This window comes from Cebus imitator, unplaced genomic scaffold (genome assembly GCF_001604975.1).
Source record: "Cebus imitator isolate Cc_AM_T3 unplaced genomic scaffold, Cebus_imitator-1.0 Scaffold57, whole genome shotgun sequence".
Classification (NCBI taxonomy): domain Eukaryota; kingdom Metazoa; phylum Chordata; class Mammalia; order Primates; family Cebidae; genus Cebus; species Cebus imitator.
In genome coordinates this window covers 8,405,706-8,420,520 of record NW_016107372.1, presented here as the reverse complement: position 1 = coordinate 8,420,520, position 14,815 = coordinate 8,405,706, and the positions used below count along the sequence as shown (strand labels likewise).

The window sequence follows — 14,815 nt, the reverse complement described above, 5'->3', positions numbered from 1 at the left end:
TTACATAGTTTTGGAGAACAAACTAGCAGTTCTATTTACAGAGGCCAAGGACAGTAGTTATTGTGAGGAGAATGGGGCAGCCATTTCAACTTATTTAAAAAACAGTTTTGCATTTTATAAAATAGTTTTGCTCCGGTCTGGCTCTAGGCCAGCACAATATCACACATGGTTGCAATTTAAAAATGAATCTGCTATAAGAGTTTTCAATTTTTAGGTATTGGAGCAGTAAGGAAGATAGGGAGGCATATCTGAGGAATCTTTATTTTAAATAATCTCTAAGGTAATTCTGATATGATTGACCCATGGGCCACATTTAAGAAACATGGCTGTAAATTTGTATTTGGTATAAAAGGGTATTAGCAAAGCAGTAGGCATATACATGGCAGAGGAGCAGAATGGTGTTTAGAAACACATTCAAGTGTGAATGAGAAATTATTAATGAAGAGGACATTTTGTTTATTTAGGATAAGAGTGGCTTATTTAAAAATGGTTTAGGCAGTTCATCTGAGAGGAAAGAATTTAGCTTTCACCCTTACGCAATATAGAAAGATAAACTTTGTTGACCTAAAGATCTAGATACAAAAATTAGTCAAACATTAGAAAAAATACAGGAGACCAATAGTTTAACCTTTGGATAGCTGAGGCCTTTTAAAACTAGGTTGGAAACTTAGAAGCTGTGGAAGAAAAGACTGACAGATTTAGCTGTTCAAATTTACTGTTGAAAGATAATGTTATAGGGCAGGGGTCCCGACCTAGAGTGCAAGGGAGGGTTCTTGGATCTCGTGCAAGAAAGAATTCAGAGTGAGTCCATAGTGCGCAGTAAAAGGAAGTTTATTAAGAACATAAAGTGGTGAAAGAACAGTTATTCATAGACAGAGTAGGACGTTCCTGACAGTAAGAGGAGGAATGTGCCCACCGTAGGTACAGCATCCATATATACAGAGAGATGCGGTCTGCTACAAGGGTTTGTGAGAAAGGAATAATTTTCTTAATTACTGTATTTTGCAGGAATCGATGTTATCTTTAAAGCAAAATTAGGAATGCCTTTGTTCTCCAGATATTGGGATATCTGGACACTCCCAAGTCTGAGTCTGTCTTTAAAATATTAATTTGTTGCCTTAACTGTAAATACCTGGAAGCTAGGAATGCCTAATTTTTTGGAAATGTAGCCCAGCCTTATTTTCCTATCCCTTACTCAAGATGGAGTCGCTCTGGTTTGAACACCTCTGACAATAATACTCATTCTAAGGTGTGGCAACATAAAGTATGACTAGTTCTCAAGATTTTTTTATAGCCACCTAGCAAATAAGATGCAGTTGTCCAAATCTGTTACTTTACTTAATTTATCTAGAACATTTTAGAAAAATTAAAAGGCTTAATTGAATGTGGCTGGTATCACTGGGCTGCAGTTGACACCCTTGAAGACTTGCTCTGGGCCTCTCCCTTCCCTTAGCTTTTGCAACACCGTCTTCTCCAGTTTCTCCTTTATTGCTTTCCTCAGTGGTCCTCCCCCCTTCTCGGCCCTGTGGATTGGTTTCTTTTCAAAGTTTTCTGTCCTTGAACTTGATCTCGTAGATTTCCTGTGTGTTCTGTTTGGACATTCTCATCCTTCTTCTTATGGCTCCAAAATGTGTGCTTCTTGCTCTGGCCTCTCTTAAGTTTCACAGTTTATGTATATTTGGATGACTCACAGGAACCTTAAACCCGTGTTTTCAAAACTGTTTTATTTTCTTCCTACTGGCCATCCAACCACTGACCACCTATTTCACTTCTTGTATTTCTCCCTTGGTGGAAGGCACCAATATCATTTTCTCTCCTTGTATTGTTGCAGCTCTAATTCATGACTCAATTCTGTTTTGTATTCAGAGACAGAATTAGTTACTGGGAAGGACTGGGGCAACAGCTGCAACCTTTGCCACCTTCGGAAGCTGCTGGCCCTGTGTCACACCACCTTAGCCTCTTGTTTGAGAAGGGTAAAGAAATATTTTCACTGTCTTTAATCTAATTTCCTTGCCTCTAAGTTTCTGCTGCCTTCACATTTTCTTCTACTCATAGTTATTTCCTAAACCTGTATTTGTATACGTTAGAATGAAAACTAAGTTCTTTTCAAAGGGCACGACAGTTCAACTTTGTCTCCTACCCTCCCCGCTCTGCCGGTTTGCTTTTTGTTTCTTGAACATGTACTCATTTTGGTGCTTGGTCAGCCTGTGCGGTGCCATCACTTCTAAAGCTCCATCCCTACTCCCACTCCCCTACCCCGTCCTCACTTGTCCTTAGCCTTTTAAGATCACAAAAAAATTGCCATTTGGTCCAAGAAGATGTCGCAGAAAATGCCAGAACCAGCCTCTGTCTTTTACTATACACTTCCTGAAGCACCCTTTACACTTCCTGTTTAATACTTGTCTTTAGATGTATGATCCCTTTGAGTTAACTTTTTGTATGGTGTAAGGAAGGGTTGCAACTTCTTTCTTTTACTTATTGGTTATTTCAGTACCATTTGTTGAAAAGACCATTCTTTCCTCATTAAATTCTCTCATTACCCCGTTGAAATTCAGTTGTCCATAATATAAGGATTTATTTCTGGACTCTTATTGGTGCTATTGATCTATATGTCTGTCCTTTTGCCAATACCACACTGTCTTAATTACTGTTGCTTTATAGCAAATTTTAAAATTAAGACATGTAAGTCACCCAAGTTCATTCTTTTTTCAAGATTGTTTGACTGTTCTGGGTACTTTTAATATCCATGTGAATTTTAAAATCAGCTTACTTATTTCTCCATAAAAGCCAGCTTTTATACAGCTGAGATTCTTTTTAAGCTAACCTTAGAGTTAATGAACTAGTTATTTAGGTCAAAAAGAATAATTAAGTTGATGCTACAAATTCAAACTCAAGTATTGTTGAAGTGGCAAGTATTCCATCATCTGAAACCTCAGTGGTAAACACAGTACCCAAGTTTAACATATTTTTGTTACTTGTTAAATACATGCCTTTAAATAAATGATACTTAAGTAAACTAATGGACAAAATTAGATAGAAGTCTTTTTCATATCTAACTTATTTAACTTGATACACTTTCCAGCCTTCAACTTAAGGTGATGTTATTTCTTATTAGATAATGTTACATAATTCAACTTGTATTATTCTAGTGCTGTTAGCTGTATTAATTACATGAGGACACTGGTGTAATGGGACTCAAAAATTCACTGGTTTGGGTAGAAAATGAGAACTAGACAGTGATTTCATCACTATAAAGCTGTTTGTTACTTAGCATCCCCTAATGCTAATGTATGGCAGATCCCTGTAGCCATAAATTGCAGTCTGACATTTAAGGGATTAAAATACAGTTCAAATCCTTCAATAAAATCACATCATTCACACCCTTACCTTTGAAAATAAATGCTTGGAATTCTAGTACATACCCTAGATCTTGTTTGTACATGCCATTCAATTTATTATAACACTTTTTAAAAAATATGCAGGATTTTGTTCCTTAATTCAGCTAAGTCCAGGTTCTTGTCTCATGACCAGAAAAAAAATTAGGCATGCGAACACATTGAAGGTTGAGGAGGGCGGAATTTATTAAGCAAAAGGAAAGCTCTCAGCAAAGAGAGGAGTCCTGCAAGCAGGTTTCCATCTCACAAATTGAATACCAGGACCACCACACAGGAGCTGAAGAGACCAGACTCCTCCCCTGCATAAGGCACAAATTCCTGGTGGCTCCACCCCGGTGGGCACACTTGGGCAGACTTTCTCCCTCTGGGTAACGGGTTTCATCCTGGAACAGCAGTCTGGTTGCCTTCAGGCTGTTTCAGGCTTGAAGGTGAAGTTTCACTGAGGACCCTTCCTTATCTGCCTAGGCATTTGTCTGCCTTCAGCTTCTGTCAATATGGTATTATAGATATAACACAGAAGAAAAAAAAAGTTAAATCACGCTTTAGGAAATTACCAGCCTTAACAGCATTCAGTAAAAATGGTGCTGTTTTAGTCATGGCATGAAATACACATAAAATCGAAGGCTGATTTTATCTTATCTTTTCCTTTTTTTTTTCTTTTTTAGATAAGATCTGGCTTTGTTGCCCAGGCTGGAGTGCATGATCTCGACTCAGGTAATTTTCACCTCCTGGGCTCAAGCCATCCTCCCACTTCAGCCTCTTGAGTAGCTGTGACTACAGGTGTGTGCCACCATACCTGGCTAATTTTTGTAGTTTTTGTAGAGACAGGGTTTTGTCATGTTTCCCTGGCCGGCCTTGAACTCCTGAGCTCAAGTGATCTATTTTCCCTGTCCTCCCAAAGTCCTGGGATTACAGGTGTGAGACCGCATGCCAGCCTGTTTTTCAATTACTGAGTGCTTTCAAGTTGGAAAATGCATTGTGAAACACTCAAAGATGTTGCTGGGATTATCAAGTGCTTTTGATACTATATAAATCAGTGACAGAGCAACACCGTAGTTACGTGATTGGAACTCAAGAATTATTAAGTGATAGGACTGAAAAGAGTCATGTGAATCATTTGTCCAGAATTTATAATTTTTTTTTTCTGTATCCCAATAAAATAATTAAACTATGTATATGCTCTAAAATAGCCTTCCAGTTTGCCCAACATGCTTGCTCTCCTGGCTAGATACTGGCTAAAAATTAACAAAAATAGTCTTTTCTCCTGATACTACATGGCAAAGATGTAAAACCCTTTCTTGCCGGCGGCGCTGCCCTCTGCTTGACTATTTAAGGTATTCATTCAGCAGGTCAATGTGACTATTTTACAAGAAGGTAACACAACAGGTGTAAGTGTAAACATCCCATATCCCAAACAATCTGAAGTTCCCTGTATAGGTTAAAAAAAAAAAAGCCCTTTAATAAGCTTTTACCATTAAAACAATTCTGGTCATTTTGAGAACTGGTAATGAAGTTTATATAGTGTTAGTCTCCATTTCAACCTTGCAGGCAGATATGTGGCAATATTAATAGTAATGGATGGGAATGGTGGACATACGCTCATGTCAGTCTTTTATGATGATTTATATATTCATAAAAATCACATTTTTGTGAGTTCATTCATGCTATGGATGTTTTCTTAGCTATAAACATACGTCATAGTAGACACATACTGAATAGGTCATATCTATTAAGTCTCTTGCTGCAAGCATCAAAACTTTTCAGAGCTATTTCCTCTGTGAAAATTCATTTTAAGTTGTAAGTTGTTTTTTTCTGTGATTCATTCCCATGCTTAAGATTTGCAGTAACGTAGAACTAGTTTACCATCACTCCCGAAACACTCACAGAAGGTTCCAAATTCCTGGTCCCAGGAAAGAGCAAAAGCCTGATTCACATAAATAAACAACTGAGGCTGCAAGTTTAAGGAACTTTTTTGATGAAGTCAAGGAATCTTTGGATGGTTCCAGTTCACTCTATTGCCTACTTCTTTGTTTTCCTAATAGGAACGTCTCCCACAGCCTTTAGTAGGATTTCAGTTTTTTTCTTGATGTTGCCAAAGGATCCCCTGTCCCCAGGGAAACTGCAGTGGAATAAGGGGGGTCTTGAGTGGCTGTTTTGGGGAGACCTCCATAAGTCCTTTGCTGCCAGTAGCAGTTGAGGGAGGTAGCTGTGACATGGTCTTCACCTTCTGCCATCTTGCTAGGTTCTAGCTGAGATTTTGAAAAGGATTGTTCAGGGGTGGTAAGGGCCCAAATAGCCCTCCTACCTCAGCCTCATGTGCCACTGCGCCTGGCTTATGTTATTTTATTTTATTTTATTTTATTTTATTTTATTTTATTTTATTTTATTTTTTGAGACAGGATCTTGCTTTGTTGCCCAAGCTGGAGTGCAGTGGCATAATCACAGCTCATTGCAGTCTCATCTCCCCTGGCTGAGGTGATCCTCCCACCTCAGTTTCCCGAGTAGCTGGGACTACAAGCGTGCACCACCACACCCTGCTCATTTTTCTGTTTTTTGTAGAGATGAGGTTTCGCCATGTTGCCCAGGATGGTCTTGAGCTCCTGGGCTCAAGCATCCTCCTGCCTTGGCATCCCAAAGTGCTGGGATCACAGGCATGAGCCACCATGTCTGGCTATTATATTATTTTTAATTCAAAAACAAATATGCAAAATTAAATTTTAAAGAGAACACTTAGTTTGATAGCATCTTTCTCCTGGGTTGTGAGGATACGTTTATTCTTTGTAACTCTGATGTTCTGGATGTAGCAAGACCATTTGTTTTCATTTTGCTGTTTTCCTGCACAGAAAGCTTTAATGTCTCCCCATGACCTTTATGGCAAAAACCAAATTCCCTCGATCTAGAGTCATTGTGGAAAATGAATTTTTTTGTGTTTGCAAACTCCACTTGCTTGTTGCTGACTAGCATGCAAATGTGGCTCACAGGGATGGAATGCAGTGATTGTTTGGCAGATGGCTGCTGGGGCTGTGAGAGGATGAATGTGTCATATTAGTAAAGTACTTGCCATCCCTAATGCAGTGAGATGCTAAAGCACAGGAAATGGGTAAATTTTTGGTCTCCCCCCCACCCGTTTTCTGACTTGCTCCCTTTTTACTACTGGGAAATGTTTGTAGATACTTGAGGTTTTGGTTGGAATGGCCGGCTACCTGTTCACAGTCTGATGTGGAAACTTGTAATTCTTTAGTTAATAGCTATTGTACAAATGAGTCTCTTAGAAATATCAAGACGTTGTAGGGACCAGTATAGTTGCTGCTGCCTGGTAGAAAAAAAAATCTTCGTTTGCTGATGTAACTTTTTTTAAAGTTATTTTAAAATGATTTTGAACTAACACCTTTCTTTTTCTTCCTTCTAGAGTCTTGCTGAAGTCTGTTAATTCTACTTTTTGAGATGAATAACCACGTGTCTTCAAAACCATCTACCATGAAACTGAAACATACCATCAACCCTATTCTTTTATATTTTATACATTTTCTAATATCACTTTATACTATTTTAACATACATTCCATTTTATTTTTTCTCTGAGTCAAGACGAGAAAAATCAAACCAAGTTAAAGCAAAGCCAGTAAATTCAAAACCTGATTCTGCATACAGATCTGTTAATAGTTTGGATGGTTTGGCTTCAGTATTATACCCTGGATGTGATACTCTAGATAAAGTTTTTACGTATGCAAAAAACAAATTTAAGAACAAAAGACTCTTGGGAACTCGTGAAGTTTTAAATGAGGAAGATGAATTACAACCTAATGGGAAAATTTTTAAAAAGGTAAGGTGATCTTTCATTGCCTTTGAATTCTTTCTGAATAAAATATTCTATCAGAAATGAAGTAAAGGAGCAGCACAGCCTGCCTCCATTAGAATTTGCCGTTGAAGGAGAAACAGTGTAGGAAGGGGGCTAGACTCTCCTCTGATCTATTTCTGTACTTACCAGCACTGATATGTTTTGAGTTTTCAGAAGGACATTGAGACCCACTGGTTGGAATATCTAGGGCAGTTTTGGGTGTGAAACCATACTCCCTGTCTCTAGAGCAGCTAGGGGCTGGAAATGGCTCCAGGTTTTGGGTGGGACCTGCAATGTTAAATGTCACTTAGATGTGGGTTGCAGTGAGTGCTTCATGTCTTTGTACTTTGGTTGTGGCAATTGCATGGTTCTTAAAACATTTCTTTTCAGAAATAGAGAAACCTGCCATTGTTGGTTTGAAACGACGGGCAAGATGTCTTTGAAGTCAGTGTAACAGTGATTAAGAGCCTGGACTCCAGACCCAGACTATAGGTCTGAATCTTGGCTTTGCCACTTACTAGCTTTCTGACCCCAGAAAAGTAGTTTAACAAATTTGCCTCAGTTTCTTTATCTGTAATATGAAGATAATGATCATTACTGATACTCAAGAGCCAAGCTGTTCTAAGATCTTTACATGTATCATTTTAAGACTCACAGTCACCCTATGAGTTAGTTATTATCTTCAGTTTACAGATGGTAGCACTGAGACACAGATAGTTTAGGTAACTTACCCCAAGGTTGCTACAGCTAGTGAAGCTGGGATTGGAATCCAGGCCTTCTGGCTCCAGAACTCAGACCCTCCGCTTTTCAATAATCACTTCAATAATCACAGCTTTCAGGCTTCTTGTGAGGATTGTGTGTGTGCATATCTGCAATGTGTTTAGAACAACAGTTGGTGGCACTTAATGTAAATGCTCTAGCTTTTATTAACTACGTTACTATTATCTTGAGAATTCAGTGAGGAAAATTATAGTAGGAAATTCAATGAAGAAAATTAGGTCATGGAATAATGCTTCACTAGTAGTGTAGAAATGGCGTGAGAATGCTGTTTATGAACTTGGATATGTGACTTTCTTATAAGCAGTTCTTGAAATTCTAGTAGGTTAAAAATTGAAGATAAAGTATTTTTTAGAGGGAGTACAGTGATCTGTGGTTGGTTGATAATTTGGTTAGGTAGTAGGTTTAATATCTTTTAACCATTTCTAGCTATCTTGATCCCCAACTGCCTTTTTTTCTGTCGGTTACAAGGAAATTGTCAGATCTTGAAGGAGAGTCCAAATGACTGCAACTATGGAATGCAAAACCCAGAGCGCCTCTTTTGCTGGAGGGCCAGAGGGTTGTTGCTTAAGCTCTTCTATATAGCCCATTAATTCTGCCACTTACACAAATTTCATACATCATTTTCTTCCAAACATAAAGGAGATGCCAAACAAGTTGATGTCAGTAATTCCTAAAAACTAAAAACATTTTAAGTTGACAACAGAATCTGTAAATTTCCTCACCTTTAAATAGAGTAGTTGTATATCTTGTTTTATCTGAAACAGTCCTGATTTATACTTGTTGCTGTGAACAGTGCCCCCTTATGGTCTCAAAAGTGCCCTAGTTTGGATAGCTATACACTTTACTTTTAAAACATATTCCCTATTTCTTTTGCAGACTTAGAAAAAACCGATTTTTTTTTCCACTTGAGATCTAGCATATTTCTAGAAATTAAAATCATGAGTTAAGCATGTTAAATTTTTTTCTCTAGCCTATGGATTGTAATTTGCAAAACACTTTATTGTAATGAAGTTGGCTTTTGTCATACTTAGCACTGCTTTTTATGGTACACTATTCTTGAGTCTGTGTTTGAGAAATCTGGTAGTTAACGAAAAGATACTGAAAACAGAACATTTTTATGTGCAAAAGTTTTCTACTTTTCTATCTTTCTGCTTATAGATTCATTTTTGTCTTTGATATGCTATTTGAATTCAAAGGTTGGATTTTCCTTTAGTCTAATCATATATACAGAAGTCTTTTTTTCAGGAAGCTTACTTTTCCTCCCAGTATTGTACATATATTTTATTCATTTTATGTGGCTAGTATTGTCTTTCAGTTGTCATTCAGTAGGTATAGCAGCAAACTAGTTTTCAATTATGTAAAAAGAAAAAATGCTTACATGTTGAATATGAAATTTCTTAATTCATGTATCAGTATAATTAGGACAAAATAAAATCCTAGAGCTATCATTGTTGTTCCCTGAAAGTGCGTGTGTAAGTGTACATGGCTCTTTCCTGCCTGTCCTGACCATAGTGCCTTTGTATTCATTGATTACTCAACAAAGCATGAAATATTTGTTAGAAGGTGAGACAAATTGTTTGTTTTTTCTTTAGCAAGTTTTTCTGTCTCTACTTCATTACTGCAAAGTTTTATCTAGTTAGTACAGGAGGTTTTGAATTTCTGTATGTCAGAAGATCTGCCTAGTAGCATTTGCTAAGAAATAGCATTTGTGGTTCTTCAAACTTTGTTCAGAAGGCTATGTCTAGACTCTGACATGGGAACATGTTATATTTTTCTTTAGGTTCATTGGGAAGATAGAATAATTTTTAGGTTTTGCATACAATAAATGAAATAAATATTTTCTGTTGGCCATACTCAAGAAGAAAGGGTACAGTATCACTGGTTAGCTGAGGCCCTAGTTTCTTTTCATTCTGTGTTGCGGCTGATCTGTAGACTGCAGAGTGGGTATCTCAGCTGCATGTTAAACATGCTAGGCACTTTTTTGTTTTCCCCTTTCTTGGTTTCTTCTTACACCCATTGCGTGTGTCAGTAGCGGCATCTGCCTAAAATGTTGAAAAGGGGAGCTTTCACAACTGGTGGTTTAAGCTGTGTGCTTTTCTGCCATTAGTGCTTGCTAGCTGATCAAGCTCAGGAGGGAAGCCAAACTTATTTTGATAAATTGTATCTTTATTAAATAGTTTCCATATTTGAAGATAATCTTCAACTGGAAAAGAAAATGAATGATGTAGCAATATTTAAATTATTTTTAGAGGATTAACCCCAGAATGTTGTATCTGATATTGTTGAAGGAAAGATGCACAAGTCTTATTTCAAATTAATGAACTTTGAAGCTTTGTTTCCATCTTATCCTAATAGTCTATTTTGAAGTCCTGAGGGGAGGATGAGTGGAAGAAAAGGCAGTGGCAATGATCCTGCTCTCAGTATGCGCAAGATAGAGTAGCCACTAGCTTCACTACGAACAGATTCTTCCTGAGGGGACAGAAAAACAAAAGGCACTCGTGGCTTGGCAGGTCTTTTCAGGATCCTTTAAAATTTCGTAAGGTTTTATAAAACTATAACAGAGTTAAGAGCTGGAACCTGTGTCACCATCACCTGATTCCAGTGTCCCCAGCAGTAAATGCATTGCACTAATGTCTTCTTGAAATGAACAGTGAAATGATTTCAGAACAACTTTGAAATATATGTATACCTGAAATAGAGCAAAGTTGCAAAGACTAAAAATAGAAAAGAGTACAAGGCCACAGTGAGCTATCAGAAACACTTAATTTTTTCTTAGGTATTTTACAAAAATAAAAGAGTGAGGGATTATGCAATAATGGTGCTTAGAAAAGACTTCAGTATGACATTCCTTCTAAATTGATCCAAAAAGATAATAGAAACACTCATTTATATCTTTGTAAGTTGACTTAGCTTTCTTTTCCTCTTTCTTAATGCTGTCTTTTGTGTTATTTCTTACTCCAGTCACATTTTTTACCCTGTTTGTATATATGTATAATATTTATTTTCTGATTTATTAGGACATTTGCATGATGCTATATATAACAAATTATAGTCAGCCTCTTGGCTGGGATTTGTAGGTTGGTTATGATATTACTCTTCTGTTAGTTTTTCCTTCCAAACTGTCCCTCTCCTTTCATCCTATTTATTAAAAGCACTACTGCACACTAGATTGTTCAAGCCAGAAAATCAGGGGTGTCGATTTATGTCTCTTACAGTCCCCTCTTTTTTAACAGGCTTCCTCCTTGCTTCCACACTTGCCTCCAGCTATAATTCACTCACACATAGTATAAAAGTGATTTTCCACAATTGTTTATCAGGCCACCTTACTAACCTGCTTAATAAGACCCTGACTTCTTTCCACATGCACTGTAGAAGCATTGTGATTTTGTGGTTTATCTCTGGAATGAGTTTGCCTGGGTTCATATTCTAGTCCCATCACTTATTAGTTGCATGATTTTTAACAAGTTATATTTACTCTGTGTCTCTGTATTTTCATGTGTAAAATAGGGATAATAATAGTAACAGTTTTTTTACAGTTATGGTAAGAGCTAACTAAGTTAACACTTGTGGTGTCCTTAGCGTATAGTAAGCACTAGTAAAGGTTAGTCACCGTTGTTATCATTATCTTGATTATTACAACCATCCAGATCACTTGAGTATTTTCACTCTGTGGCTCCCCTCAGAATAATTTTTTCATAATGATCTTCAGTTGCAGAGAGAAAGGTTAAATGAAGCCATGTGTACTTTATTGAAGAAGACAGGAACATGTATAATTTTTAAATATTTCTAAATAATGAAAGTAAAACAAGTCCTAGTGCTTAAACTAGTGCTTAAAGAGGTTTTCACTATGAGACTGGATTATCACCTGTAAGTAAAGAAGGAAGGGTGGAAAATATTTCTCTCTCTCTCTCTCTCTCTGTGTGTGTGTGTGTGTGTGTGTGTGTGTGTGTGTGTGTGTGTGTGTGTGTTTTGAGACGGTCTCTGTTGCCCAGGCTGGAGTGCAGTGGTGTGATCACAGCTATCTGCAGCCTTGAGTTCCGGGAGTCAGGCAATCCTTTTCCTTCAGCCTCCCAAGTAGCTGGGGCAACAAGCGTGCACTGCACGCCTGACTAATTCTTACTTTAAAAAAAAGTATATATATATGGATATAGATATACATGGGGTCTTGCTGTGTTGCCCAGGCTGGTCTCAAACTCCTGGCTTCCAATGAGTCTCCTGTCTCAGCCTCCCAAAGTGCTGAGATTGCAGGTGTACGCCAGTGCACCTGGTCAGAGGAGGGTATCTGAATAGAGAAGAGGTTTCAGGCCTATTTCAGAGGGTGAGAAAAATCATAGACCAGGGACGTATAATAGGATTGCTTCAGGGTGTTGAGGTCCTAGATTTAATAAGGTTAGCTGTTCTGCAGCAGTGTTCAATGATGTTGGCAAGGAATACTTACTTTAATCTTGTCTTGGGCTAACCAACCGTAGGGGCAAAGTTAGGATTGGAAACTTTTTCAGCACAAATCAGATAAAATTATAGAGTGGGTAGGATCCTCTAAATGAAATACTTATGAAAAAGATAATTACTAGATGATTCAGTGGTTTAAATAATTAAAATAACGAGATTCAGATTTTGTTTTATATTTTATTTTTTATATATGTGGAAATCTTACACTCATTTGATTTCTTTGCCACATGGTGACATCATTGCATGAGTTTATATATTTGGATTGTATGTCAAACGCCTTTTCAGAACACATATATTCTTTGAAATTTATAAAGCCTATCATTTACATTCTAGAATCTGGAAGGTAGCTCGTTCTTAATCTTTAGAGTGTAAAATTCTTAATAATTGTAATCCAGTTTCAGCACATTTTGGCCAAGTTCTCATCTGTCTTCTCACCCCCACAGAGCTCCTTTTGAAGTCATTGGAGCTCCCTGTGCTGAGCATTTCATGGGGGTGAACAGCAAGGTGAGAGTTTGGGACCAGTAAATTAAATAAGTATTATTTTAAATGCAGTTGCTTTATCCATCAGAATAAGAATTTATTTCTAAATGCATAATTGAATAGGACACTAGATGGCAGCATTTATCCTTTCCATTTTTATCTTCACCCAACCTCTTATTTCCAAAAATCTCTTCAGTGTTGTTTACATTATAAAATGAATATGGTCAGATGATTTTAAGGTGTTTGAGATGTATATTACCGACACAGCCTTGTTTGGGAATTAATTAGCTATGTATTTTTGCAGAGGGAGGAACTTTTTATGCAATTTATGTGTAATTAGGGATTTATGGTTTTGTCTAAGTTGAAGAAAATTTCTAAAGACAGTATGTTAAAGAGCTTTAAAAGGACATTTTTACTAATGCATACTTGATATTACCTGCACTTATGATAAACAGATAAAATATTGAAAGCCTGGTGGTACCAGTAAGCATTCAAGGCTTGAACAGAGGGACTTTGAATAATATAACTAGTCCACCTGGTTGTGTAAACAGAGACTTGTTTACTTTGTTATCCAGAGTTTGATACGGCAGTTCAAGTTCAGCAATCATAAATATTTCTGTTAGCTTGCAAAGGGGAAGTTTCTGTGAATCATATTGTATCTGATACTGACATTTAGGAATTCCTAAATAGAAATTAAAATTTTGGCCTCTGTGATACTTGGTAATAGGCTCAGTATTAAGTTAACACCTAATTCATGATGAAATTTATAAGTAGATTATTAGTATATGACTATTTGGCCAGGAAGTTGACCTTTAGGATCCCATCAAACTCTCAATATTTTTGAAAATCAAAAATAAAGCCAGAAATTTCCCTGGTTACATTGAAAGATTTAGCATAAGATTTGAGTTGTTATAGATGAAGTCACAGAATAGCTAATTTTTAAAATAGATTTTTCACTAAAACTCAGTTTCTAGCTTTTTATTAAAAAATAATTTTATGCAAACATAACTTTCTGATTCATCATAACATTTGGGCGGTATTCTGGTTTCTTTCTGTAAATTATTATTTTGATTACATTAAAAGGTGCTTGTTTTTGTTTTTGTTTTTTTAACAGGTTATTCTTGGACATTACAACTGGCTATCCTATGAAGATGTCTTCGTTCAAGCCTTTAATTTTGGAAGTGGCTTACAGAAATTGGGTCAGAAACCAAAGACCAACATCGCCATCTTCTGTGAGACCAGGGCTGAGTGGATGATTGCTGCACAGGCGTGTTTTATGTATAATTTTCAGCGTATGTAGACTTTCTTAACTTCTGGAAGAACGGACTTACAGATATTTATTGAAATACTTTACTCTGACTAGGTTAAAATTCTGATGTTAATTTTCAGCTAGTGTCCAGTTAGTGGAGAACTCTGCTATGACTTGGAATTTGTGGTTTATACCAATCAATGTTGCAGTGAGGCTTGAACCTCTTTAAATAGTGAGACTTTCAGTGTCTTGAGAACTAGACCTATACTTAGGGGCCGTTGTTCCAATACCATTGGTCAGGAATCCTCTTTAGAAGTTACTGTCATTTTGTTATATCACCTCTATCAGTAACAACAGTTGACTTCCGAGGCACTTCCATACTGAAACATGGTGAATTTCAAGGTGCTAGGGTAGACAATAGAGAGTTTTCGTATTGTAGCTATTTGAGTGGTAAGTGTGGTGGCTCAGTCTGTGAGATAGTTCTGGAAGCGTAAGTTCAGAGGTGTTGGTGCCAAAATGTGACAGTAGTTTGTGGATGTTTAGTCTCATCCTTCAGGTGAAACAATACACTTTTACCAGATTTCTTGCTGTGAATTTCCCCACTTTTTCTTTTAAACAAATATTC

General features: G+C 37.0%; 1 protein-coding gene across 2 annotated transcripts in view; it reads left to right on the top strand.

Annotated features, from left to right (window-relative positions):
* The window catches only part of ACSL3 (acyl-CoA synthetase long chain family member 3), an 80,168-nt gene that overhangs the window by 38,342 nt on the left and 27,011 nt on the right, over positions 1 to 14,815 (top strand). For both annotated transcript variants that reach the window (XM_017529158.2, XM_017529160.2), the window contains 2 exons: positions 6,805 to 7,217; positions 14,056 to 14,233. In XM_017529158.2, the coding sequence (XP_017384647.1) occupies positions 6,840 to 7,217; positions 14,056 to 14,233 (556 nt within the window). In that variant the 5' untranslated portion in view covers positions 6,805 to 6,839. The remainder of the gene's footprint in view (positions 1 to 6,804; positions 7,218 to 14,055; positions 14,234 to 14,815) is intronic.